This window comes from Ictalurus punctatus, chromosome 7 (genome assembly GCF_001660625.3).
Source record: "Ictalurus punctatus breed USDA103 chromosome 7, Coco_2.0, whole genome shotgun sequence".
Classification (NCBI taxonomy): domain Eukaryota; kingdom Metazoa; phylum Chordata; class Actinopteri; order Siluriformes; family Ictaluridae; genus Ictalurus; species Ictalurus punctatus.
The window spans coordinates 9,500,939-9,528,734 of NC_030422.2; the positions used below are offsets into that span (position 1 = coordinate 9,500,939).

A 27,796-nucleotide genomic window follows, 5' to 3' on the forward strand; every position below is an offset into this window, starting at 1 on the left:
GGTTAATTACAATGTCCCGAAACGTCGCACAATGGCACATAATTGACGCTAAACTGTGAAAAATAGGCCACTCAAGAAAGTACATGGTCGAATGATAATTAGATGTGCGTGCTGTCGACATCAAGGTCATTAGGCTGCATGTGCCCAACAAACGCTTAATTAACCCGGAATCAAAATCGCTAATGTTCATTAGCTGTGTTGCCATGCTGAAACCAATCCATTAGGACCCTATATTAGATGTCATTATCATTTATAATACATTTGTGTTGTCACGGCAAAGCGTCTCATGAATAAGCTACGCTCAGCTGTGCCAGAGATTTATTACTGCCGCATTCCCGCTCCTACATAAAACTCGCACATGAAAACAAATGTATAAATGGATGTGCAAAAGAGTAAACAGGGCTTTTCACTTTTTCACATATTTTTGTTTTATTGATAATAGGATATTCGTGTAAATCTGTCCTACAAATTAAAGAAACAAAAGACTATTTACATGAAATATTGTTCAAGTCCTGAAGACAGCATTGTATGAGCACCTGTGTTGAGATCCTTCTAAATTGGGATGAGTATGCGTGACCAGGAGAACATTTTCCAGAGTGAAGTTTGGTAAGAGATTTGGTGAAAAGATTCTCTAGAAGATTGTCTATGCAAGATGAACAAGCCTTGAACGCTAAGCTCAGGTGGCTGTTGCTATTAGACCGTCAAACATGTAATACAGGCTCAAATGACATTTTAAATCTTCAATAAAGTTCTTCATTATTACCAACTAAAACACTCTTTTTAGCTGTTGCTGGTGTACAAACAACCTGGGCTAATGGTGGCACGCGCCACTAAGCGGACCCCCAATTAACCAAGGATATGTATCAAATTGCATGGATTTAACACAGTATAGGCTCAATAGAATGAATCCCTTCACAGCATGAGGCAACCTCGTCGGCCTTCGTCCTCGGTGAGATCGCAGATCGGATAGCGTATGTAGTGGGATGTGTATAGCAAGTTGCGAGGAAGGAGGAGAGGAGGAAAGAGGAGATTAGGACAGAGGAACGAGGAGAGGAGTACAGGAGGACAGAGGAAAAGAGGACAGAGGAAACAGGAGAGGAGGAAAGAGGAGAGGAGGAAAGAGGAGAGGAGGACAGAGGAGAGAGGAGAGGAGGAAAGAGGAGAGGAGGACAGAAGAAAGAGGACAGAGGAAAGAGGAGAGGAGGACAGAGGAAAGAGGAGAGGAAAGAGGAGAGGAAGAAAGAGGAGAGGAGGACAGAGGAGAGAGGAGAGGAAAGAGGAGAGGAAGAAAGAGGAGAGGAGGACAGAGGAGGACAGAGGAAAGAGCAGAGGAGGAAAAGCATGAACGAGAACTTGGCCTAGTAGGTAGGGATAGGAATATCTGAGAGAGGAAGGAGGGAGGGAGAGAGAGAGAGAGATAGAGAGAGAGATAGAGAGAGAGAGAGAGAGAGAGAGAGAGAGAGAGAGAAAGTCTCTTAATCCCATCAGCACAAGCCTGTGGATGAGAATGAGAAGGTCAATGCAGTGGTTTTTTTTTTTTTTTTTTTTTGGGGGGGGGGGGGGGGGATATTTAATTTTGTATGTAAGGAATGTAGCTCTGGAATTGAAATAAATTCTATAATTATATCATAAATGCATATTAATTAAGGAATAAAACATTTTGGGGGCATGCTGTTACAGGAAAATAATCAACAACAACCTGATACAAAGACACACGGCCATATTTTTTATCTGCAAGCCCTGAAGTGTCTTTTTCCACTTATACCACAGTATTTTGCCGAAGATTATGTTTGTTTATTTATTAAAGGGCATCATATTGTACTTTTTTATAAATCCATTTACAGTTACGTTTAAGGTAGCGGAACTTCCAAGAATTAAGATTTACATTAGTAGCTATAAACAATCTATCTATCTCTCTCTCTCTCTCTCTCTCTCTCTCTCTCTCTCTCTCATCAGCCTCTGTTTTTTTTTCTCTACAACTACAACTTTATTTCTGACACTGGAGACTCCTTCCATAAATGTTGAATGAGCGTCACAATGGCAATATTTATACCTTTTTTAACTGCTAAAAAAAGTTGTTGTTTTTTTATCATTTATTTATTAGGCTTTGATTATGTGGAGCGTCCTTCATACAAGTCCCTGTGAATGACCTGTTACTGTAGAAACTATAGCATATTTGAATGGGTGTATTAATATTAACTTGGCAACTGGAAGTACTGTCCAACCTGCTTCTGACCAATCAAATTCAAGAACTCGACTGCGCTGCAGTAATAGATGGTGTATGTGTGAAGACTGAAAAGGGCTGAATGGATGGTATATGTACAACTGTTTTATTTCTAATAAATCTTACTCCAGATGGTGGTGGCGAGTTTATTAATGGTGCCATTACTTACATCATTTGTCACAGTAATCATCAGTGTTTAGTTGGATGAAGTTATAGGAATGGGAGATTAGTAATTGAATTTTTTTTTATCCAATTATAGCATTACATTTTTCAGGATGTCAATTGGCTCAAATGTGGTAGATGAATTTTGGGCCGTCTAACAATATTTGATCTCTAGTTCACCCTTGGATGACCTGTCTATTCAGGGTCCTTTGAATCATCTATTCCCCTAGCACAACGCTCCTACTTTATGCTACATCCTGACAGTACAACATGTGAGACATGGTAGTGCATTACCTTTGCATCATTATCAAACACATGTTGTCTAGGCCACACACAATGCATATCTACGTATTTACTATTCAAACCATGAGTTTACCTTCACACTCGAACGCCTGAAGCATGGTGGTGTAACTGTGTCCCAGCCAGGACTGGTAAGTTCCCATCACCCTCATCAGCTTCAAAGTCGAGTCGCTGAACATGACGTCAGGTTGTCCGTACCCCACCGAGCTAAAGAGCGAGAAACCGTGCGTGGCATTGGCGAACGCATTCTAGAGGAAAGGGCACAAACCAGGGATTGACTAAAAGCGCTGAGCAAAATAACACATTCAACTAAATAAATAACCTAACAATTCTATATGAATTGTACAAAGTGGGTTTTGCACTTTCTAACAACTTATTTTAAATCATATTCAGAGTTGACTCGTTAGAAGAAAAAAACACATCAATGTTTATGCATGGAAAGTTACACATATTCAGAGTCAGGTTATGCACCATTTAGTTTATGCACATTACCTAGCCTATGTGTAGCTCAGTGGTTAAGACATTGGGCTACAGGTCAGAATGTCATGAGTTCAATCCCCAGCACTGCCAAACTGTCACTGTTGGGCCCTTGAACAAGGCTGTTAACCCTCAACTGTTCAGATGTATAAATGAGATAAATATAAGTTGCTCTGGATAAAGTTGTCTTCCAAATGCCATAAATGTAAATGTGCTTCCATGTTTGCCAGCTTTTTCTTAAGTAGAAGATTCCAAGGGGTTTCTTATTACTGTCTAGAACACCATCTTTAAACGTGAGTGGGGGAAAAATCAGGGATAGAAAACGCCGGACTAAAGATGCTCTCAAATGTAATACAATGTAAAATGTACGCAAGAGACAAGGAAAAATAAAACAGGATGATATTAATGTGAATGAGAAGATGGTAAGCATTGAAATAAACATCTAATAGCAGTTTAGTATATTGTTTAGAATATTTGTATATATAGTACTAGTTGTAATTATTCGAATACGAATGAGAATACAGTTCATCGCAGGACTGCATGCGTATTTTTTGAATGTCATTTGAATTATTTAAATACATCCATTTAGTATACATCTATTATCACCCTTTAGACAGCAGATTACTGTGTCTTTCATCGCTTGGTTGGATGGATCATGATTTATTTTAATTTTTATTTTTTTGCATTTGAGCATTAAAGATAACCAAGCATTTAATTCTCCTTCTGAATTTTTTCCATGGAAGAATACCAGTACTTTTCCTCTCACTGACTAAGACTGTGTGCCAGCTGGCACAACGCACTGACCTGAACACGTTCCAGGAACTTGTAAACGCGGCATTTGTCCTCCAGGCGCACCACTACAGCGTTGGCGGGGACCACGGCCAGGTGGCATCGCTCGTGTTCAGAGGGAGGCGCCTCACCTCCATCTGGGCACAGCAGCTTCAGGTCTTCCATCTCTATGTCCAGAGCCCATGATTCCTGGTTCTTACCTTACACATGGATACAAGCCTTGGATCATCAGATCTTATTTTAGCGATAAATAAGTTGTGTGTATCCTGTTTGTTGTGTATCCTGTAAAGCAACTTGGGTTGACGTGCTATGCTGACACTGGAGACTCCTTCCATCCATGTTATACTGTATAAACGTCTCCTTAGAGAAACGCCACCATAGCAACGGTTATATGCTTGTTATTAATATTATTAGGCTTAGCTCTGGTGAATAAAAAAAGCAACACCTTGACCAAACTGACCAATCAGACTGAAGAAGTCAACAGTGCCACTGATAAAACATTATTATTACTTTGTCTTCCCAGAAGCCTGAAATATGTGGATTATGGTTTGCATGACAAATCTACCTTGTAAACACTGAATTCCCATGCGAGAATGAGATCACCGATCTGCTCCAAGACATGAGTCAGATCAGAATTCGCAGCATGGATGATGCTTGAAATAGACAGGCATGGTTTAGTGAGGCTCATTAGCGAGACACCTGGACTCATTTTTCCTCAGCACCAAGACCTACAATGTTATGAAATACTGCCCCCTGCTGGTTCACATCAGGTTGAAGGTTGAATTTTTGCATGGTTACGTATTCCTTGCCAAGCACTGTCATGTATTTAGGAGGTATCCCAAACAACAAACACTTCTACTCATTCTATTAAACTTTTTTTAATTATAGTGTAAATAGATAAACCAAAAAAATTTTAAAATACACATGTAATCCATTCACGTTAACTAACAGCTTGCTAGGCATAGATTAATAACAGTTAGACATACCTACAGCCTGTTAGTTATAAGTGGATTCCATGATTGGGACGCCATTTTGTGTACATTACAGTTTATGAACAATGTCCATATTAGTCCCATAACATTCCCTCAACATTGTTACCTAAACACATCCATCCCTGTGAAATATTTGGAATATATTAGTCACATGTTCAACAGGGTGTTGCATCATCCAACTTTCCTGAAGATCATGGGAAGAAGAAAAGCAAGTTCTGTAATTCTTTGATGAAGTACATCCCCATTACAAAAATCATAGGCTTAATAAAATTATTAATTAATTAAGTAAATCATTAGAAATTCCTTAATGTGGATGTTAGTTAATTACATGCTAAAAAAAAAAAAAACACCCTTTTACTCATTTAAGAACAAACTGCAGCCATTTACAGTAAAAGAAACCTTGAATGCTTAAAGACATATTTTCTTGGATTCAATGTTGAAAATTATTTCCTTTTTATGTTTTAAGAGTTACGCAGGCTAAATAGCACAATACCCCAATCATGGAATATGTTCCACATAATAAAGCCAGACTGGACTCAAACGTAATGACAATCAAGAGTTCTTTGGGATTTGTCTTAAACTGGATGATGTTGCAATAGGAACCCCCTTTATTGTATTTGGAGCGAAAGAAGTGTTAAACAAATCAGCATACCATTGAGGTTGTCAAAGACAGTGGTGTGTTTCACAAAGGCCACGTCCCCGAGGTTCTCGGCCACACATCTGCGAATAACAGGACGCTATATATCACTAATATGAGCCAGACTTTTTGCCGGTAGAACTTCCTACATAGTCAGGACATGTTGGTGTTTGCAAATTGCAAACAAAAAAAACAGAAACACACACTGTACCTGAGAGCTCCTGCCTCCCCGTAGTGCCGTTCACGAGGATTGTTGGCGCAGATGTGCCGGTCGTTCTCATCACCTATGCAGGCCTCGCAAAGGTTTCTGGGATTGTTGCCTTTGGGGTCATGCTCTGGATCTTTGGCCCCTGGGACACAGCTATAGCCAAAGAAATCTCCCACCGCTGTGGGAGAAGATGTGTTAAAGTCTCTAAACACACACTCACACATCCAGTACACAGTAACCCTACCTTTGTAGTGTATCAAATTTGACTTGCGTGTTAGTGGAGCTCAGTAATGCTACACCTACACTTACACATAATCCTAATCCTAGCCGCATTTACCACACAGGAACCTTTTGTCTCTTTCAGTTTTTCAAATTATTTTTTCCCAATAAAGAAAAATAACAAACGCATTAGCAACTTTGAATGAGTATGTCCTTGTGAAAAGCTTCACAAGTTTATGTGTCATTATGATGTACAAATACAATGTACAATTTCTTTTATATACCATGACCACTTGAGAGGAAACACATGCAATCACGTTTATTTTGAACTAATTTTCCACAAAATCTTTTTTTTTTTTTTTTTTTTTAAATCTCAAGCAATCTTCTAGATGCCCTCCATTCATGAAATGTTGAATGTTCATTCCTATTGTTAATTAGAAGCTAACTACAGAAGGATTTCCTGAAATGTTGTTCTTGTTGGACTAACATACAATTTTAGACTGAAACTGGTATTTTAAACAATTGTTTAATGGTGCACCACTCACCATGAGGGAAGTTGCACTGCTCGTCCACGCTGATCTGCGACGTGTTGACCAGGAAGCCGATTGGCACCGTCCAGCCCACGGTGGTGCGGATTCCCGGGTGGCATGAACTGCGCTCGTGCATCTCCAGCAGGGACAGGTCACCCGAGGACTTGCGCGCCAATGCCACTACGTAGTAATTAACACCATCTGAGAGAGAGAGATAATGTAGCTCTATTTTACAATTTAGCTAGAAAATCATCTTTTGTGACAAACAAATAAATAATCTATAAATACACAAAACTATTTTCATAATAATAATAATAATAATAATAAATCAGCTTAAAATCCAAAACCTAAGGTACAATCAACTAAAAAAATATTTTGATATATAGTCTCCCAGTCTCCAGGCTTCATCTGAGGATGTAGGATGGAAAGAAGTTCAAAAAGCTAGTTCGACGTAATGTAGTTATTTAAGGCAAAGTGAGGAGCTACTAACTAACTACTAAGTTCTTGAAGAACATTTATCACTTTCAGAGTGGGGATGCAAACTTTTTGAATTTGGAATTGTTCTATTCTATGTGAACTCTATTTTGCTACTTGTGGTAGTGAAGAATAAGCTCAAGAACCCAATACTCAAAAAATGCTTTGTTAAGGTTGCTCTAGGGGGTGTGCAAACTTTTGCACTTGACTACGCATTAGCAAATATGAAACAGTGCTAACCCATTCCATTGTGTGATTCTCCTACCGCGACGTCTAACCCGTAACAAATGCCGGCGGTGTAGATCTCGTCAGGAAACATGGAGGCAGCATCGGCCGTGCCGTTCTGTTTACAGAAAAAAAGAAAAAGCAGCGTTTGTTTTCCATCCTGTCGTATCATTTTAATAGTGAAGATGAGGAAAAAAATGGATTCATGATGTGAAAATTACTTTCATTCACACTAGACGTTCCACAACATTGAAAGCAACTATAAATGGATAAAAAAAAAAAAAAACAGTATGATGTTCTTAAATCAATGTTCTAAACCTTAATCATAAATCATAATCTTTCACAAATTGCTGTGGTGCGTGCTGTTACAGGAAAATAATCAACTTCAGGGCGATAATGGTAAGTCCACCTCATATCAAGCCACATCGAACCACCCCGTCCTTAATCTTTTTCCTATAACGCCAACATAACGTTTCACGTTCCCACCTTAATCCTCTGCATGCAGTCCGTAGCACTCTGACCGCGCACACACTGCAGTTTCCCGCGGACGTTCCGTAACGTGATGTTGCCAGCCAGGTCCAAACACTTCTGCTCTTCAATCTCGGAAACTGCACACCAAGTGACTGCGCAGAAAGAAGCCAAGCAACTTTACACTCTATACACCTTTATGTTATCAGTGTGAAGAGAAATCTACTCCCAAGCCGAAGGACGAAAAAAATAAATAAACTTACCATATTCAAATACAAATGTAAATAAATTTCTTTTTTGCCAGCACTTAATTGCTTATTATGTAGCAATAATCTTGCAATAATTTAATAGGTAATAATGAAGTACTTAGTAAATAATACTCTGTGTATACTTTTTATTTAAAAAAAAATAATAAAAAAGGCAAATAGCCAAACTGCTTCCATAAGGGAATATGTAAGAAAATGTAAAACATGTGGTTATAATGTTATATAAATATTTAAAAATTCACCCGAAAGGAAATATTGATCATCACTATCCATTTTCGCTGCACTTTATACTTACCATACTGTAAAATATAGTATTTACTAAGTAAGCAATTTCTGGTCCATGGTGTACATGTGGGTAATTTGTGAGAAAACTTCAAGGTTTTGTACAACAGTACTTAGATCCACTGAATTTAACAGGTAGTAATGGAGTACTTAGTAAATAATACTTGGTGCATTCTTTGCAATTTGAATATTTAAGTAAACAATAAGCAACATTAAAAAACACCAGGTATCATTCAACTCATTATCCTCAGACGTAACATAGTAAGTATTAGTAAGTAGTACTGCTGATCTAAAAAAAAAAAAAAATAAATAATTGTAGTGTTATATAATTATTCAGCGATCACACTAAGAAAATAATGATAGTCTCTTTTTTGCAGCACTTTGTACTTACCATGCTGCAAAATATATTAGTAATTTTAAAGCACATAGTAAAAGCACATTATATACAAAACTGTCAGTCTTAGCATTACTTGGAGATACAATACAGTGATAACTGAGAATTTCATAGGTAATAATGTAGAACTTGGTGCATATTTTGCACGTACAAAAATAACTAATATAAAAAAGTATTAAGTGTACTTCAACATAAAGGTAATAAGTACTACTAAACTGCTTCTGTACTAGAGTGTGTAAGTAAAGTTCAAATATGTGATTAGAGCATTATATAATTATTCAACTCTCGAATGAAAAGAAACTGCTACTTTTTTTTTTGCAGCACTTTATAATAACATTGTAGCACCTTACTGTAAAATATTAAGGCATCAGTAAAGTACTTACTGAGTAAATAATTGTTGGTACATATTTTACATTTGCATTCTATATTTGATTTTCATCATTTGTCTGAAAACTGCAAGGTTTTGGAAAACAGTATTTGGCACCTCAATGCAATTACTACTGAATTTAATAGGTAATATAATGCAGTACTGAGTAAATAATATTTGGTGAAAACATTGTATGTTGAATATCTAAGTGAAATATTTGTAAGTAGTAGTAAGTATACAGCCACACTGATTCTGTGAGTAAAGGACATTTTAGCATTATATAATTATTCAACTTTTGTGTGAAAGAAAAGAGTCATTAATTTTGCAGTACTTTATATTGTAAAATATAGTTTGTGTCAGGTTGGTAGTTGTTGGTAATTTGTGTAAAAACTGCAGGGTAAATTACTGAGCACTTAATAAGTAATAATATAGTACTTAGTTAAATAATACTTTCCAAATTGAATGAGTAAGTATATATAAAAAAAAAAAACAAATACGAACAATTCCAGGTAATAATGCTTAAAAGTAAGATAAATATGGTAAGTATAACCAAACTGCTTCCATAAGGGAGGGTATAAGTAAAGTTAAAATGTGTTCTTGTAATTTTACATTATTATTCAAAATTCACCTGAAAGAAAATAAAGATAATGCCAGGCCTAACTATGCCTAAAACCATGCTCATCTCAAATAATGGATCATCTCTAATACTTGTACAGGTGTGTAAACTGGTTTGCGTGTAAATCTACTGAAGCATGAATTCAAAACAGTGATTTAATCTAACAAAGAATCTGAGGCTACAGTGGGCACGAGCTCACGGACAGTTAAAGATCGGGGGGAAAAACTTTGCCTGGTCTTTTTTTCTGTCCGGTTTCAGTGAGCCTGTTCCCGCTGTAGCCTTATATTCATGTTCTTGGATGACAGGAGTGGACCCTGATGTAGCCCATCTGCCTCAAGGTTCAATGTGCTGTATGTTCTGAGATACTTTGCTGCTCATTACGGTTGTAAAGAATGGTTATTCAAGTCAGCTCGAACCAGTCTGGCCATTCTCTCATCAACATGGAAGAACTTCCTTGTGCTACATGTTTATCCAATAAGCTTCGTAGCACTGGTACATACCTATAGGTTCCAAATTACATAACAATTACATAAAAATTATTTTTAGCAGTTATTTAAGGGGTTAAATAATTATGTAGTTACCGTACTATAAAATGAAAGTATCTTTACCAAAGTGACATGCACACTTATTTGCACTGATTTACTGACTACTCACTGCTTTGGATGGTGGCCCCACTGACTATTGCAACCAGGAGAAAAGCCAAAACCAAGCGTCCTGCTGTTTGCTCCATCTTGCCTTTGAGCAGTAGAGTCTCTCAAATGCTCGCAGAAGTATTGTGGGAAGTAACATAGCTTTTTTTGAGAGAGAGAGAGCGAGAGAGAGAAAGAGTGGGAGAGAAAGCTCTGAAGGCTCACATTGCCACTTTCTCCCAGCACCCAGAAAGCTGAAGCAGTAGCTGGACAAGAGGTGAGCTGTTCCATTAGCTAACACTGGGTGGTCATTTTCCACTTAGAAGTCTAGTGTTTCTCTTTCGATCCTCTGAGAGCCGAAGGCATGCAGCATTTTTGCACACTTCACCTCCCCCAGTCAGGTCATAGCAGGGGTTATAATTAAGCTAGGAACAATGGCTTTTTGTGGATGGTCACTAAAGCCTTCTGGGGATTAAAAGTCTGGCTCTGGAGTGAGCCAGGTTTGATTGAGAGTACCGATAGAGAGGAGAGGCACAGCAGATTCTTTTGTCCATGCAACAAGGCTGCTTGAAGAGGCATGTAGGCCACTTGATACCAGATCTACTTCCTAATTCCCTTGTTGCCTACCTTATAATCAATAAGTTATTAAAAGAGACACGAGTCGTAGGAGATTGCTTTTTTGCTGGGTTTAACCACTGGGAAACGGGGGGAGTATATTATATTATATTATATTATATTATATTATATTATATTATATCTTCAACAGTACGCCACTTCTTTTTCTTATCCTGACAGATTTTTTTTAGAATGTATGCAGTTTTTTTGACCATTACTTATGCTGGGCATCTAATTAATCACTGAACCTTTAAAAAAAAATGTTTTTATAAAACTTAGCCAGCATGTAGAGCAATTGACTATGTCAACACCAACTCATATCTGAAACATAAAGCAGCTAATTTTTCAGTGCAGTTAGTTCCAGCTGTATTTTATTAATACCTTGTGTTAATGTTAGTGCAACCTCCACTACACTAACTGCATGTCTATTTCAACAAATGATCCTAGCATTACATCTAAATTATGTTAATAAATACATACAGCAGAACATTCAGCTGTAATTACACATTGCAGACTGAAACAAAACAAGACAAAACAAAAAACACAAATTTTCTAAACTTTGTGGTTTAATAAATTGATCAATTGTAATTATTGGCAAATTGCTGTGGTATAAGTGGAATACAACTCTTGGTCATGCTTTCATAGGAAAATAATCACGTCACAAATAATCACTGATTATTTCCCATGCCCACATTTATATATATATATATATATATATATATATATATATATATATATATATATATATATATATATATATATATATATATATACACATATATACACACACACACACATACACACATACATACATACATACATACATATATATATATATATATATATATATATATATATATATATATATATATATATATATATATATATATATATACACATATATATATATATATATATATATATATATAGAGAGAGAGAGAGAGAGAGAGAGAGAGAGTAATGAAGAGTAATTTATACACTAGGAGTTATTAGAACAATTTAAAACAAATGAAATATATATATATATATAAATAAAATAAATTATGTATATATATATATATATATATATATATATATATATATATATATATATTTCATTTATTTTAAATTGTTCTAATAACTCCTAGTGTATAAATTACTCTTCAAGAGAGTCGACTCTCAAAGACCACCCAAAAGATTCGGCTCAAAGAACCGACTCTGTCAAAGAACACGGTCCCTGTATGCGAGTCGACACTCAATGATCACCTATAAGAGTCGACTCCAACAAGCGACTCGTTCATGAACAGCTCATCGCGAATGGGGAAGTTGCAGTTCCGCGGCTGGTCAGTAGGGGAGCCTGTGCTTTATACTGGTTGGGTGGCGCTCCATCTGCTGTGTTTCCAACAGCCAAGTAAGAGCCTTGTAACAGCAAATTTTTTCTATTAAAAAACAACAACAACAACAACATAAAGACCACAAAATTTGCGTTTTAACTCCGAGTACATTTATTTCGCAAGTTGAGGTTTCGTGAAGCGCGTACGTTTCTGCGAAATGTGCAGTTGCCTAGCTGCTATCTAGGGCGCAACGGTGGCTGGATCCCAAATGACCACTTTCTTAGAGTATAAGTGAACTAAATAGGGAAGAAACAACGAGTGTGTAGTGCACTACGTAGTGCGCAGGGAGTGATTTGGAACGGGTTTAATTAACGTTGCTCGAACTGGATTTATTGTTTTATCTCGGTTTTAGTTTTTCTTTGCTAATGCTAAGTGATATAAAATGTTTATATCGTAGTATGATATTTTTATATTTTTAACTGTTTCAGCTGGCAAAGCATAACTACTACAATATACGTGGTTTGTTTTTAAGGCAGCTAAGCTAGCATAACATTGTTAGCATAGACAGCTAGCTAGTCAGCCTTAGCCAAGTAAACACGAGCAGTGTTGAAATGTAAATGAGGACAAAATAAAGTCACACAGCTCAAACCTGTTTTTTTTTCTTTCTTTCCTGGTTTTCAGGAAGATGTCTACTCTAGAGAGATGACTGGCTATGCAAGGGTTTAAAGACAGTGTTAAGAATCACCTCAGGATTTGTACAAGTAAGTAAATATTTATTATTATTATTATTATTATTATTATTGTTTAAGTTCACATTATAACTATATAATTTTATTTCTAGGAAAGCTTTTTTAAAAAATCACATTAAAGAGCAAAATTTAAAAAAAAAAAAAAATGCATCTGAATGACGGTGAAGATGCTGATCCTGGAAGTGAAAAGCTGCGTTTACATTACCAAACAATCTGGATTGCGCTCGAATGTCGTGACCGAACTCGCTAACCATAACTCTAGATGAGCTGCTGTAAGTATTGTGGGTGGAGCTTTGTGGAAATGGGGGCAGGCTCAATCTTATTCAGCTCCAATGAATTAACCTTAAGAGACCTTGTTTTCTCTCCACCGATCTTACCTTTAATTCTGAAATTATTGTCTTTTTTTTTTTTTTTTAACCCCAGTGACATGCTAGACCAAGATTCGTCATTTGGAAGTCCAGACCTGACAAAGTCGGGAACTGAGGCACTTGCGAAAGCTGGATCAGGATTTTTAAAATGTTATATTTTTTGGGGGGGGGTTCAAACTAGCGTGCGTTCCGGCGTTAAACTGCCGCGCTCCCAAGCAAAACGCATAAAGCTTAGCCGGTCTGGTTATATAATGATGATATAATTTGGTGTAAACATCACATGTTTACATCAGGTGTGAGACGTCTACGAGGACATTTCTCGGTCGGTCTGGGCTCCAATGGCAGCGTAAATCGAAAGAGGCTAAAGATAGTGTCTTAATTCGGATCATCTCTAACTTCGCGTCTCTCTCTCTCTCTTTTTCAGTGCAGTGAACCAAATGGGTCATCGCTGCACCCGAGTCCTTTTTCTCGTGCTGCTCCAGGTGCTGCGGACGTTAGCCGAAGGTACAAACATTTCCACATTGCTTGCTGTCTGTGTAAAGACCGCGTTTTGGACTGCTGGTTGGTGGCAGTGGTGGTTTTCCTCACGTTGTAGATTTGGCAGGGCGCATTCATCCAAAGAAGAGCAATATTTATTTTAGTTCTTGATTTTGGTCTGTTTTGGAGACCTTTTTGATGTGACCTAGCTCCTGGGGAAAATACAGACACAGGTTCTCAGGAAGGGGTTTGTAGAGAATTATTCACATCATTCTGGTTTCCTGTATGTGTGTGTATGTGTGTGTGTGTAGATGGCTCCATCGAGTGTGTGTGTGTGGGCAGAGACTGCATGGCACAGCAGTGTAAAGGCGACGAGTGCTATTCCTCCGTGACCGTCAGAGACGGCGTGCCCTCGTTCCACCGCGGCTGCCTGATCGGTCCCGAAAGCAGGAGCCTGACCTGCTTGACTTCTCCTTCAGCCAGCCACGCGGTAGAATGCTGTGCTCGGCCCATGTGCAACGCCAACGTCTCGGTGGACTCTCTGATTCAGCTGTTACTCAGAAGTAAGGAAGGTGTAGACGTCACGCACTTATAACAAGGCGATGTAGGAAACGGTGACGTGAAAGGGGAAAAAGGAGGTGGGGGAAGAATGAATTTGGTGGTGTGTTAGGATGTTGTTGGTGATATGTATATTTTTTTTAAACGACACAGGAGGAGGAACATCCAGTCACACACAATCAAGGTGTCAAAAATGTTTTTTTTTAAGGGAAAATTAATAGTTTTTCTTGAAATAGTTTCGACATTCATTTGAGTTGAAGCTTTGAATGATTACGTACTTCCTCATTGTTTAATAATTATGGCTGGAGAAACTTATATATATATAAAATTTTTTTTTTTTTTTTTTTTTTTTTTAAATGATTGAATTTGATAGAATAATAAAGGCATGACTGTATTCTTTCTCTTCCTGGGGCAGATCCAGAAGGAGAACCCATGCGGTACAGTGTGGAGACTCTGGTACTATTGGTCCTGGTTCCTTTCGGTGTGTTGGTGCTGCTCGCCATGCTGGCCGTGCCCGTGTGCCGGCGCCTGCACCCGCGCCAACTGGAGCGACTGCACGAGTTCGACACGGAGCAGGGCGCCATCGACGGCCTCATCGCCTCCAACGTGGGCGACAGCACCCTGGCGGTACACACTCTGACGGTGCTATAATAATAATAATAATTTTGTTAAGTGTTAACCTCTAGGCAGAGGCAGCCAGACACGCCAGAGTGTGATACTCCTAATAGTGTTGTTAGCTAAAACTCCTTTATGGGGTTTGTATTCATTATACTGTGTTGCTTTAATTCATCGGATGAATTTTCTGTCCCACAGGACCTGCTGGATCATTCCTGCACGTCAGGCAGCGGCTCAGGCCTGCCGTTCCTGGTGCAGAGGACAGTAGCGCGCCAGATCAGCCTGGTGGAGTGCGTTGGTAAGACCACCGAGAGAACATGCCTTATTTACCTAGTCAAAGCCACTTTTCCAGCTGGTCTGAAATCCATCTTAGACAAACAGAACCCCCTCCTCCTCGAGCAGTTTAGTACTTTTAAGGAAATGTCATGCAGTAGCTCGATTTCAAATGCGTCAGCCTTCTTGGAAACGGGAAGCACCACAAGAATGGGTATATCAGAGTATGTTTTGAGCTGGTTTGCACATTAGGGTGTCTGATTCTAGTGTAGCGAACCGGATATATGCATGTTACCACGTGTGAATTTTAAATAGGATTAAAATGGTTTTAGGACTCTAAACGACTGAGTGTCAACATAGCCTTGCACACAAAGTTCCCTTTCAAATCTGGCTACTCGTATTAGCTGATGTTAGAAGTTGACCGATAGTGGATTTCACCGATACCGATAACCAAGTTAGGCGGTACCTACCTGCCAATAACAGGTTGATCAACTGATAGTTTTTACAGGTGATACTGAATGAAAAATTAAAATATTGCTGGACTTTACTACAAAAATAAACAGTACTGACCGTACCATGAAAATGTACTGTACGTATTTAAATGAATATAAATTAATACACACAAAAGTTTGTGGACACTCCACTGAAATGTTTCTCATGATCTTAAAAACCTTTTGATCTGAAGGTGTATGATTAAATGTGAAATCGGTGCTGTAGACAAAAATATCAGTTGTGCCAATGTATTCATTTCTTTCATTAGAAAACTAACATTTTATTTACAAAAAAAATCTTTCTAAATGGATGACTCGGAGCGAAATATTCAGGAAAGCAGCTGATACAAATCCAGTGTAAGTGGGAACGCCTTTAATACTGTTTAAAAAGCATCTCGGGGGATTCCTCAAGAAATTGATCCAGAAAAATGCCAAGAACACATTTCTGGAAATTCTAGGCGAAAAGGGTGTCTACTTTGAAGATACTAAAATCCAGTGGTGAAATCCACTATCGGTCAAACTCTAACATCAGCTAATATGACTAGCCAGAGTTGAAAGGGAACTTTGTGTGCAAATTAAATTATTTTGGATTTTTTTTTTTATCACAAAATAATTCCCATCGTTCCGTTTGTGTTTATCCAGAGTTTTGATGACTTTATTATTATTTTAAAATGTACAAAAATAAAAATAAGGAATGAGTGTGTCTAAACGTTTGACCGGTAATGTATATTAACTGTTAATAAATATTAAAGGAAATAAAAAGATACACATACAAACCGAACCAAAAAAGGTAACTCTCCAAATAAAAAACAGAGACATCCAAAACGCATCAAAAAACACTTCAAATAACACAACAAAATTTGGTCAGCGATAGTCTTCATTTCACCTCTAGAGGCCGCTTTCGTACCGTATAAGGACAGCAGACCCTTCTCTTCAGCCGCTCCTGCAGCAGACGCAACCGGGAAAAACTATATTTCCGATGCAGAATGTGCGTTCTAGGGTTGAAATGAATTGAAATTGTGTTGAACATCTTGTCCGGAGATATGGATCCATACAGATGCGTTCCTCCACCAGGGAAAGGACGATATGGAGAGGTGTGGAGAGGACAGTGGCAGGGAGAGAACGTAGCTGTGAAAATTTTCTCCTCCAGGGACGAGAAGTCGTGGTTTCGGGAAACAGAAATCTACAATACGGTTCTGTTACGGCACGAAAATATATTAGGTGAGCCATACTCCTACACATTTTTTTCCCCCTGTATCTATCCATCAGTTGCTGTATTGGGTGAATGAAAAGTATATGTATACGCAAGTTCAACAGTGTTGGTCTCCGTACCGTAAAGAATTTGCGAATGTGTAACTTACAATTAAGGCAGAATCCAATCCGAAAGCTTAAATGTCTTCCGATTGTGACTGCTCCTCTCAGGGTTCATGGCGTCAGACATGACGTCCCGCAACTCGAGCACTCAGCTGTGGTTGATCACACACTACCACGAGCATGGCTCGCTGTATGATTACCTGCAGCGCACCGCTGTGTCTGCGGCCGATGCCCTGAACATGGCCGCCTCGGTGGCCAGCGGCCTGGTACACCTACACACTGAGATCCTGGGCACAGAGGGCAAGCCGGCCATCGCCCACCGTGACCTCAAGAGCAAAAATATCCTGGTGAAGAAGGACATGCGCTGCTGCATTGCTGACCTCGGTATTATTATTATTCATGTATATATTGATGCAAGATTAAGTGTAATATTATTGATGTATATATTGATGCAAGATTAAGTTTAATATTACTTCTATTTTTTTTACTATGATCTGAAACTTTGGTTGTGCTTTTGTTTTTTTCCCCCCAGGTCTGGCAGTCACTCACACGCAAGCAGACAATCAGCTCGACGTAGGTAACAACCCCAAAGTGGGCACCAAGCGCTACATGGCCCCCGAGGTGCTAGATGAGACAATTCAGATGGACTGCTTTGATGCCTATAAGAGAGTGGACATCTGGGCGTTTGGCTTGGTGCTGTGGGAGATTGCCCGACGCACCTACAGTAACGGTCAGCACCATCAAAAACACACACATTCTTTCTATCTTTCTTTATGTTTGTATGTTTGTTTCCAAAAATGTTTGTTTGGTTTTTTTTTTTTAAACCTGTTGCTTGCGGTCCTTATATAACTGTTACCTGTATTATTAGTACTAATTCTATACACTAATACTGTCTTGAAGCGTTCATAATTGTGTGGCAGTCTGGGTAAAGCCATCAGGCTGAATTCTACAAGTACGCCTCGCTATAGAACCTAAAGACCCGGGCGGGTTCGAGCCAAAAGTCGAGGGGGCAGAGTGTGTAACAGGCTGGATAAGTGTAGAGTTTTTTTTCGGTTGGGGGTTGTTATGTCCTGTTGTACATAGAGTTGCACCGATAGTAAATTTTTCAGCCGATATCGAAAACCGATTATTCAGAGTGATATCGGCCAATACTGATATTGATACCGATAGTTCTGCCTTTTATGCCTTCTTTTAAATCAATAATAATTAATTCCACAATTCTGAACGAAAAATGCAAATAAAAACTTTATTCTCTCCATTTCAACAAGTTGTTTCACAGTAACCAGTCTCATAAACAGAAAACACATTACTCTAATGGTAATGGTGACTGGTAATATATAATATCAACTTTTTTTATATATTAACATTAACTGGATATGAAATATACTACTCTACAAATGTATTTTTCTGTGCATTATATACTTTTTTGTCAACTCATCTTCCTGTTGATCTTTCATCAGTGCACTGGCGCTTTAATTCAGCACGGCAAAAAAAATTTAGACTCGACATCGAAACTCCCACTTCACTGCTGCAGCATCCGGTGTAAAATTTTAGCAGTGCAGAGATTACAGAGCGTACATCTTTACATACAGCACGAAATCGATGTGTTTCCCCACCCTCTTTTGATTGACAGGATATAATCGGCCCTCATCATCAGATGTTTCTAAACTATTGGCCAATGGCCGACAGTGTGAACAATTGCCTTTATACATCGGTGCAGCTCTAGTTGTACAGCATTGTAAGGGTTAGGCTTATAGGAGGAGCAAGATCCAGATTCAGCTCCACCCCCTGGATATAAAGACTACTCCATTTTGGTAACTTATCACCAAAAAAAAAAACCTGCCAGAAATCTGTCAAAATTGACAGAGAATTCTGCAAGTACCCTTCACTGTAGAACCAAACGTCCAGGTGGTGGAGTCAGACCAGTTTGCTTCTGCAGGGCTACAGCAAAAAAACAGACCCCCAAAAACAGCCAGAAATCTGATTTTGGTCAAAACTAGGGTTTTCTGTCCAGAACATACTCTGACACTGGAATGGCCTTCCAAGACCACTACAGACATTTTGATGTAAAAGGAAAAAAAAATTGAAAGAAGAAATAAATGTATCTTTGTGCTTGCTGGTGGTTGGCTGCAGGGATTGTAGAGGACTACAAGCCTCCATTCTATGACCTGGTACCCAATGACCCCAGCTTTGAGGACATGCGCAAAGTGGTGTGTGTGGAGCAGCAAAGACCCTTCATCCCCAATCGCTGGTTCTCTGATCCGGTACGTACCAGCTTAGTCGGTCACGCAATCAAACCGTACTAGCGGCACGCACGATCTCTGCTACATCCTTAAAGGCTTTATTTCTCTTTATCATGTCTGTAAACGTTTAACGAGAGGCGAAGATGAAACCACGGGTATTGCTTGTCGTGTTTTCATTTTGTGCATCAAACCGTATACGGGAACTGAAGAAACGCCGTAGGATTGAGACAAAATTCAAGTCATTCATTTGGATTTACCGAATCGTACCTAATTTGCATAGAATTGCGAAATCACAGGGTTAATTATACCTGTACACAATTCTTTCTATTCACTAGGTACCCTTTTGTTGTGATAGCCCTTGCCGCAGAACAAAAAAAAAAAAGAATGTGGAGCCGGATGGAATCCGACAGCTCCTTAAAAGTCTAACCGCGAACACGTTAAACACACTCCGCTCCCTCGACCTTCGCCTCGGATCAGATGCGACTCCACTGATTTTTTTTTTTCTTTTGTACTACGGCAAGGGTTACAAATTTGCGACGTAGCTCCTGACTTGTGCGTGTATTTGTTTTTTTGTTACCCCTCCACAAGACTCTCTCGGCCCTGGTGAAGCTGATGAAGGAGTGCTGGTACCAGAACCCGTCGGCCCGACTGACTGCGCTGCGCATTAAAAAGACCCTGGATAAAATCCTCAGCTCGTTAGAGAAGGGAAAACCGGACTGCTGAGGCCGGCCTTTGGAGTGATGATTTTTTTTAAAATTCCGAACCCGATTTGAGATCAGCTCCCTCACGCATCAAACATTTTTCCTGTTCGTTCTGTGGAGCCCGGTGCTTTCACGCTCCTGATCCAGCTTCCTGCGAATAAAAGCCAAGCCTTTGTGGGGGCTTTTTTTGTTCGCTGTGTTTTTTTCCTTTGAGATCCAAGAGGAAACATTCAAGAGAAGTTGTCTGTACTGGGTTTTAACTGATTTCACTCCCATCCTTTGCTCGAGTGGTTATCAGGGAGCTGATCCTAGATCTGAGATGCGTTTGTTTTTAAACAGGAAAGACAATCTCGCCATGGAGGAGCGTGAAATGCAACTCCGGATACATGTCGATCTGCTTGAGCAACGTTTTGGAAAGAAGTTGATTAAAAGCCGCTTCTCCATCCTGACAGTCGAGCCTCTTTGGGCGGCCTGGCTTTTTCACACCCTCTTGGAGCGGTGACATCATCGTATCGTTTCTTCCCCGTGCCTGCATGATAAAAGCCATTGGAACGCTTGAGCATCTTGTGGCAGCCTCTCTCTCTCTCTGTCTTCTCTTACTCTCAGTTGACAATCGCACACTGCTCAATTGCTCTTGCACTCTTAGGCAGCTTTATTTTTATTTCATGTTTTTTCTTTTAACACAAGTGCTCCCTCTTGACCTTTTTACAGTGCATAAAAGTTTTTCCCCCCCTTTCCATTTATATTTAAACGTAAGCGTCCCGGGTTCAGCGTGAATTTGCGAACAGTACGCAGGCTGTGTTTCAAAACACGCGTAGCCCCTATTCATGACTGCGCTTATCATTTGTACAAGTGCTGCATACACGTTCTAACGCCTCATAAAGCGCTGTAATTAATTCTTCAACGGCTTGCATCGAATGTTTGTTTTACACCACAGCCTTGTTGAATTCTTGATTCTGATCGGTGTCGGTTAATTTAAGTGCTGTTATTTGAAACGTTGATACAGTGAAGTGTGTTATTTCTCTTTTTTTTTAGGAAGGAGTCTCCAAAAAGTGTCAGTGCTTTGTCTTTCGATCGGAGCTTTATGTGGCAGAATCGAGTTTTACCGATGCAACTTATGAACTTGGACAGACAGAGTTACGAGTTTAGCTTTATAAACAGACAGAAAATGTAAGAGTTAGATTGGATTGTCGTGAGAATCAGGGCAAAGACGTAGGACTACCACTACACTTCAGAAAACTGTGACTGTAACCGAATGTAATGTATTTAAAGATAGGAACACTAAGAGTAGGACATGATGTGGCTTAACCCGGCTTCGGTTTCGCCACATTTCCGAAAGCACGTCTCATTTCATCCACCTTACTTACCCTACTCGGCCCTGTGTGAGGGGGGGAATTGTTTGTTGTTTTTTTTTTGTTTAAATCGACAAACCTTAGTTGTGTCTCAAATGAATATTTAGCACACTCTAGAACTGTCTTGGGTGGCACGCACTCTCTCGCTGATGGATATTTTGCCTGTTTACGTCTTTCGCCCCCCCCCCGGAAAACAGTTCAATTAATGTTGTAGTTGTTCTTTTAAGGATGTTAATTCATTATGCACATTTTACCTGCAAAAAAAATTATCCACAATAACCAAAATAATTCTCTTTATTGCCTAAATGGATTGAAATAAGTTCATTCATGAGAAATAGACACAATCCAGTGTATTTACATAAGTGACAATAAAATCTCATGCTGGGTTTAAAACCGCCTTTAAACGTGCCTCCCCCCTTCCTTTTATTACAATTGGGGAAATCTGAATCCTTTTTTTTTTTTTTTTTTTTTAATTTAAAAAAAGTGTGCTTGGTTTATTTTGTGCTACAGCTACGATGCAAATGTATCTACCAGTTTAGCAGTGTGCAAACTGCAAAAAAAAATAAAATAAAAACAGTTGACTAAAAAAATTTGACAATCAAGGTACAATACTCAAGATTTTCATAATATTTAAAAATAATAATAATAATTTTGCTAGTATGACATGTCAAAGGTAATATTTCTCACATTTTGTCAAGATTCAGTCTGTAACGGTTAAGTAGGTGGAGCAGAAGATGATTCGAATGTATTTTAATCCATGTACACAAAGCTCCACCCCCCAGATCAAGTGGTTCAAGCGTGCTATGTAACACCATAAACATGGCTTATAATGATAACATGAGAATGATCTATGAGAGCGTGCAGTCGCTGTCCTTTTTTTTCCTTAGTTACAAGCACTTAGGAGTGCTAAAATGTTACATTAGCATGTTAGCAGGGGGGTGGACTCAAGCGGTGTGAGGGAGTGGTTATAAAATGACTGAAAGGAGCAGGCCCGTGTAAGGACATGTTCTCAGATTGATAAAATACCTTTATTTCAGCGCAGGATTAAAAAGGTGAAAACGTTTCCACGAGTCAGCGAACGTCATCAGGAAGTGTCTTATACGGGTTGAGAATCCCTTTGGGGTCCAGCATGGCCTTGAAGTCCCTCATGAGGCGTACGGCTTCCTGGGATTTACTGTAGTAGATGTAGTTTCTCTTCTTGAGCCCGAGGCCGTGTTCGGCGCTGATGCTTCCCCGCCACTTCCACGTCCACTCGTACACGTACGGCTCAATGGCTGCCAGGAGCGCTTCGTCTTTAGAGGGAGACGTGACATTCAAATGAAGGTTGCCGTCACCTGAAAGAAGCCACCAGAGACTATCGGTTTTAAGGTTTGAAAATGGCGTCAATAGAAACTGAGATGCACGATCGTACCGACATGTCCGTAGCCCACTACGTTCTTCGCTTGGTTTCCCAGATGCTCTCTCATGTCAGTGACCAGATCGTAGATTTTCTCCAGGGGAAGAGAGACGTCGTATTTGTACGTGTATCCGTCGTGCCTTAGAGCCTCGGTGATCCGCTCTCTAATAGACCAAAGCGCCTGCAGACACACATACACGCGTTTTCTCTTATACCCCAGCGCTTTGGAATCCTTCAATCTGGTTGGTCAGAAGGTGTCAAGTGATTAGATTTTTCCACAAAAGCAGCTCCTTACTATTTGATTTTTATGACCCTTTGAGATCTTTACTGAAATTCATTTACAACCACTCGAACTGTGAGAATCAGCTACCTTTATTTTAGCCTCCTCTGTCGCAACAGTACCGTCCGCAACCAGCGAAGACGCCGTGACCTTCTCTAGGAAGTCGTGAAGTTTCTCCTCGTCGTGCGCTGCATTAGATCCAGCCGTCTCGATGACGATGTAATAAGGGCTCTCTGGTAAATATTTGTAAAAATCTTAAATTAAAAACCTTGCTAACATTATGAACAAAAGAAAGAAGGCAGGAAGTAAGAAAGCTATTCTCGGTTAGCGATCGGAGATGCTAGTTGTCCAATGGGGAACTTCTTTGGACCATCACGTTAGGATGACACTTACACTGGTAAGCATAAGTAAACGCACACATTTTTACAATTATGTTGGTGTTACTCGTGTTACCAGCGATGGGGTTGGTGAGCTTGAGATGTTTCTCCACAAGGCTCATGCATGACGCATCTAGGAACTCGAACGCCGAGAGGATTTCTCCCAGCATCCCGCGGCAAATCTGAAACGTCTCCAGAAGGTTCTGGAAGCTCGAGCAGCCTGCAGGAACCAAAATCACAAAATAGTAGGTGGAGAACGATGTCTGGTGGTCAATAAATGGTACTTCAGGATAAGGATTTTTTTTTTTTTTGAAAAGGTGGTAGTACGATCATATTCTTTGCTGTGTTCGATGTCCATTTTGTTTCAATTGCAGCTTTTATTGCGAGAACGTACAACCGCCATTTTGAATAAACGTACTACCTAAGAAGGCAACGTTTACAGATTTGGGTTTCCGAGGGCAGAGAATGGACACGGCAGTGACCACCCCAAGCGTTCCCTCGGAACCGATGAAGAGCTGCTTCATATCGTAGCCCGTGTTGTCCTTTCGTAATTTTGCAAGACAGTCCAAAACCCTGCCGTCAGCCAGCACCTAGAGACAGGATACAGTGCGACAATGTTTTACGAGGTTTTGTGTGAACATAGCAGTCGCTTTTTTTAGCATTATGGAGCAAGTGCATGTTCCAGTCTCTCTCACGTACCACTTCCAGGCCCAGGACTGTCCCTCTGAGAGAGCCGTAGCGCAGTAGGCGAAGCCCGCCCGCATTGGTGGACACGTTGCCCCCGATGTGGCAGCTGCCCTTTGCCCCCAGATCCAAAGGCATAATGAAGTCGCGCTCTTCCACGTATTGAGACAGGCTCTCCAACACGCAGCCCGCCTGACACGTCAAAATCCCTGTGAAAATAACTTGTATTCGTTTACAAGTATGAAACATACACGTATGGTTTGGTTTATCGCCTCCATTTTTTTGGCAAGTCGAAATATGCTTTTTAGCATTAACAATTCCTTTAAAGTGCTAATCATCATCACCCTTAGCGGTTTATTTACTGTGACTTTTATTGATCACAGGTCTTTCTCTCTCTTTTTTTGTATTATTGACTGCTTTTGATATACTGCTAAAGCAACAAAACTAGGTTTTTACCCAAGATGCTGTCGAAGGTGAGGACTCGGTTCATAAGTGCAGTGGAGAGGATGATCTCGTCGAACACGGGAACGCTTCCTCCCACCAGCCCCGTGTTTCCACCCTGAGGACTCACGGCCAGGTTCCTCTTGTTGCAATACCTGTGGGTCAGACCACATAGAAAGTGGGTCATTTATACAGGAAAATTACAATTTACAGATGGGCGAGTCATCAAACCATTTCAGTGAAAATATTAAAAACTAAAATGTGTGTCAGGACTTAACCAGCTTAGAAGTTTTAAACACCCACCATGTGTAATGTCTATTCATGAAAATGAATAGACATTGATGTACCTAATAAACTGGCACAGAACAATACAGTATGGGTAATTAAAGCTGCAAGCAGCATTTTCGGGGGCCAAGCAACCAGATTCGGTGAGCCGCACAGACACACTCAATTGTTGCCTAAGCAATTGCAGGAAAGCAGAGCCGTAACTCTTCACTGCAAGTCTAGACAGGTCTCATGATGATGTGAGCCTAATTTGGTAAACATCAGGAAAAAATTTGGAGGAGGAGTAGCTAAAATGGCACTTGGATGGAAGCATTTCTGGCATTTTATTGTAACTTTTAACCAGCAAGTGGCACGGTCACAAAATTTGTTGCATCGCCTCAGGTCGTGGTCCTGAAAATGCCTACCATGATGTGTGTCAGTGTACAAGGTGGTTGTTGAAATACAGCCTCACCTCCTGTTTGGCAGCTTCACCGTCAGATTCGTTGGCCCATTACCGACAAGCTGTCTGGAGTATTCAAAAGTCTTTTGATAGCGTTTCTGAAGTTTACTCTGAAGATGACCTGTGCTAAATTTGGTGATGATTGGACGAAATTTCTAAGAGGAGTAGCGAAAAAAAACATTTTTGACAAAATCCATAGACGGTGGAAAATCTAATTAGGAAGAAATGTGTTGAACTTCTCTCAACTATGGGAATCCATCAATGCCTGTTTTTTTTTTTTTTTACATTTTGGACATGTATGTCGAAAGTTATGACCGTGAATATACTTCCAAATTTGACCCGATGGTGGCCCTAGAGCGGTGGCAGCACTCAACCCAAATTTTTTCAGAATGTTCCTCAGACCCTGCCCAATCCATATGCCACATTTCACAACTTTTTACCAAATGGTTCAATGGGCTGCCATAGACACCCTATTCAAAAGAAGAAGAAAAGGTAGAACAATAGGGTACTTGTCTCCCTAAATACACTTAACAGTGAGAGTCACATCTTTTCAGCTAGCATGCATTAACAAAACAATAAACTAATAATATCTTATTACCTGAGGATCTGAGAGACCTCTTCTGTTGTCTTGGGCCGTAACAGAACCTCACTACTACCTGCACATATAAAAAGGTGACCAATTATATTTAACAATCGAGCTGCATAAAAGCACTGAGCATTCATCAACACATACATATGTAACTGTGGACACGATACCATATTGCATGCTGAGACCTTCCACTAAGTCACAAAGTGCCCACGTGATGTTTTATTTGCCGTAACTACCATAGCTATCTTTTCCTGGAAGCTTTGCCAGTCCTGAATGACAGTGAACCTATCCGTTGTTCGTAGAACCACGGTTACCAAGGGCCCACCTGAAGAGCTTTCCGTTCACCTTTCACAGTCTTGAGCCAGTCGACATTACAGGACTCCAACATGTCCGGGTCTGTGATGGTTCTTCCTGGGAGAAGGTCGTTGAAGAAACTGAGGTCATCAGATGTGACTCGGGAGAAAGGTCGCCGAGTTGGGACAACATCGTGTGCATGTCGCTGCTGGATCCGTTCTAAAAGGAATACAATATCAAATATTATTTATTACATGCCATTCAAACCCATAAGTTACCTTTACATTACATTTATTCATTTAACAGACACTTTTATTCAAAGTGACTTAAAATTAGAAAATACAAGTAAATAGTTTATTAACAAAAAGTTAACATCAATAGGAATTTCTGATATTTTGGAGATTTATCTATTCAAACAATGGGTAGTTTTTAGATCTATACATATATGGATGATGATGATGATGTAACCATATGCACTTTGTATAATATTGCAAGAAGAGACACAGCGCTTTTCTGCAGTCCAGTTTTGTGGTGTTTAACACTAATGACTGACCCGTGACAGTTCTGTGTACAGTCACGTTGCAGGTTTGTGGTTTTAGCCTCCTGGGAGCAACATGCAGCGTCTGGAGCCGCTGAAATCTCTGAAACACCGCCATAGCTGTTTGGGTAAAGAAAAAGAAAAAATTGTGAGCTGATCAATCGTTTAATGCATTATGTGTGTCCACTGGGGGTGCCCTGATATCATATCACTAAAGCCCCATGTATGGTGTAGTTCTAGGATTAGCTCACTGACTTGAAATATGAAATCTCTCCAATCGAATATTGTCCCTTCCAAAATGGCGGACATAGAACCGCATCTCCACAGAGATACTAGCGAATCTCGCCCTTTCCAATATGGCGGGGGTACATTGGAATCAAAGGTTCCTGTGCATTACCCCCATATAGAGTCACATTGATAAAGTAGACAAAACAACATATTATTGTGATATGGTTTTACAATACCTACAGTAGGACGGTTTAATAAGCTATAATTACCAGAACATCGCATCTCTCAACAGACTTGCGTTGCCCCTTCCAATATGGGGGGAGTCTCATCCGTTCCAATATGGCGGCTGACAAGCCAAACGCATTTTCCGATAAAGTCACAGTAATAAAGTAGACAAACCAGCACAACATACTTTGCGGAATCATACAATAAACGTAGAACAGTTTGATAAAATGGGACAAACCGCAGCTCGTTACAGATTTGCGTTGCGTTACAACCTTGCCCCTTCCAATATGGCGGACTTAACACAGTAGCCAGCGGTTAATAATTGTCTTCGCACAAAGCCATTTGGAATTCGACCTTATTGAAGGCAGGCTTGCTTTTTTAGCTGCACAAAACATGGTTAAATACAGATGCCAGTTAATACAACAGCAGCGGTTATAAACAGTTAAATATGAACGTTAGCTAATTCCGTCCTGTAACAGCCAGGAAGAACACAACGGAAAATAATGTTTCTGTTGAGGAATTAAAAGCGAGTCACTTACTGTAGGATTTAACTGTAATTATCCATTCATTTCGACACGCTATAAAACAGGTGATAGATACGTAAACTATAAAATGCCTGAATGACACGACTGCTTGTTTTCTTTTCTTCGTGGTCTAAGTGTCAGTTATTACTAATGAGCAGCGCCACCTGT

The 27,796-nt window shown here is 39.7% G+C and overlaps 3 protein-coding genes across 9 annotated transcripts; 1 reads left to right on the forward strand and 2 right to left on the reverse strand.

The window, feature by feature from the left end:
- Positions 1-403: 403 nt before the first annotated feature.
- otomp (otolith matrix protein) lies at positions 404-13,220 on the reverse strand. 3 transcript variants are annotated; one of them, XM_053681322.1, is made up of 10 exons: positions 13,142-13,220; positions 12,120-12,292; positions 7,724-7,860; positions 7,253-7,355; positions 6,554-6,739; positions 5,793-5,967; positions 5,597-5,664; positions 3,968-4,152; positions 2,763-2,934; positions 404-1,495 (listed from the first exon to the last, which is right to left on the reverse strand). In XM_053681322.1, the coding sequence occupies exons 3-10, from the start codon at positions 7,736-7,738 to the stop codon at positions 1,485-1,487; spliced, it is 915 nt and encodes a 304-aa protein (XP_053537297.1). In that variant the 5' UTR covers positions 7,739-7,860; positions 12,120-12,292; positions 13,142-13,220; the 3' UTR covers positions 404-1,484. The 3 variants fall into 3 exon arrangements, with proteins under 3 accessions (XP_053537297.1, XP_053537296.1, XP_053537295.1); XM_053681321.1 differs by lacking the exon at positions 13,142-13,220 and having other exon boundaries at positions 12,120-12,880; XM_053681320.1 differs by lacking the exons at positions 12,120-12,292; positions 13,142-13,220 and adding an exon at positions 10,285-10,512.
- Positions 12,175-21,902, forward strand: acvr1l (activin A receptor, type 1 like). Its single transcript, XM_017472349.3, has 11 exons — positions 12,175-12,264; positions 12,869-12,948; positions 13,729-13,808; positions 14,093-14,344; positions 14,755-14,966; positions 15,153-15,252; positions 16,793-16,939; positions 17,141-17,416; positions 17,565-17,762; positions 19,166-19,296; positions 19,864-21,902. Exons 3-11 carry the CDS (start codon positions 13,742-13,744, stop codon positions 19,996-19,998), a joined length of 1,518 nt encoding a protein of 505 aa, XP_017327838.1. The 5' UTR covers positions 12,175-12,264; positions 12,869-12,948; positions 13,729-13,741; the 3' UTR covers positions 19,999-21,902.
- Positions 21,807-27,796, reverse strand: d2hgdh (D-2-hydroxyglutarate dehydrogenase). Of its 5 annotated transcripts, none has more exons than XM_017472347.3 (11): positions 27,644-27,796; positions 26,667-26,771; positions 26,165-26,332; positions 25,829-25,886; positions 24,522-24,661; positions 24,081-24,286; positions 23,803-23,971; positions 23,458-23,601; positions 23,095-23,237; positions 22,740-22,905; positions 21,807-22,662 (listed from the first exon to the last, which is right to left on the reverse strand). In XM_017472347.3, the coding sequence occupies exons 2-11, from the start codon at positions 26,767-26,769 to the stop codon at positions 22,400-22,402; spliced, it is 1,560 nt and encodes a 519-aa protein (XP_017327836.1). In that variant the 5' UTR covers positions 26,770-26,771; positions 27,644-27,796; the 3' UTR covers positions 21,807-22,399. The 5 variants fall into 5 exon arrangements, with proteins under 5 accessions (XP_017327836.1, XP_047012626.1, XP_047012625.1 ...); XM_047156670.2 differs by lacking the exon at positions 27,644-27,796 and adding an exon at positions 27,149-27,572 and having other exon boundaries at positions 24,081-24,274; XM_047156669.2 differs by lacking the exon at positions 27,644-27,796 and adding an exon at positions 27,149-27,565.

What these genes read in the sequence shown, in the direction of transcription:
- acvr1l (XM_017472349.3), top strand. Translation starts at nt 13,742, where the DNA reads ATGGGTCATCGCTGCACCCGAGTCCTTTTTCTCGTGCTGCTCCAGGTG. An exon ending in GCTGCGGACGTTAGCCGAAG is followed by an intron (nt 13,809 to 14,092) that starts GTACAAACATTT and finishes GTGTGTGTGTAG; the next exon opens with ATGGCTCCATCGAGTGTGTG. An exon ending in ACGGCACGAAAATATATTAG is followed by an intron (nt 16,940 to 17,140) that starts GTGAGCCATACT and finishes TGCTCCTCTCAG; the next exon opens with GGTTCATGGCGTCAGACATG.
- d2hgdh (XM_047156669.2), bottom strand. An exon ending in CTGGCTCAAGACTGTGAAAG is followed by an intron (nt 25,887 to 26,164) that starts GTGAACGGAAAG and finishes TTATATGTGCAG; the next exon opens with GTAGTAGTGAGGTTCTGTTA. An exon ending in CAGTCCTGGGCCTGGAAGTG is followed by an intron (nt 23,972 to 24,080) that starts GTACGTGAGAGA and finishes TCCTGTCTCTAG; the next exon opens with GTGCTGGCTGACGGCAGGGT.
- otomp (XM_053681320.1), bottom strand. Translation starts at nt 10,360, where the DNA reads ATGGAGCAAACAGCAGGACGCTTGGTTTTGGCTTTTCTCCTGGTTGCA. An exon ending in ACTGCATGCAGAGGATTAAG is followed by an intron (nt 7,356 to 7,723) that starts GTGGGAACGTGA and finishes TTCTGTAAACAG; the next exon opens with AACGGCACGGCCGATGCTGC. An exon ending in GCAGTGCAACTTCCCTCATG is followed by an intron (nt 5,968 to 6,553) that starts GTGAGTGGTGCA and finishes CTTCTCCCACAG; the next exon opens with CGGTGGGAGATTTCTTTGGC.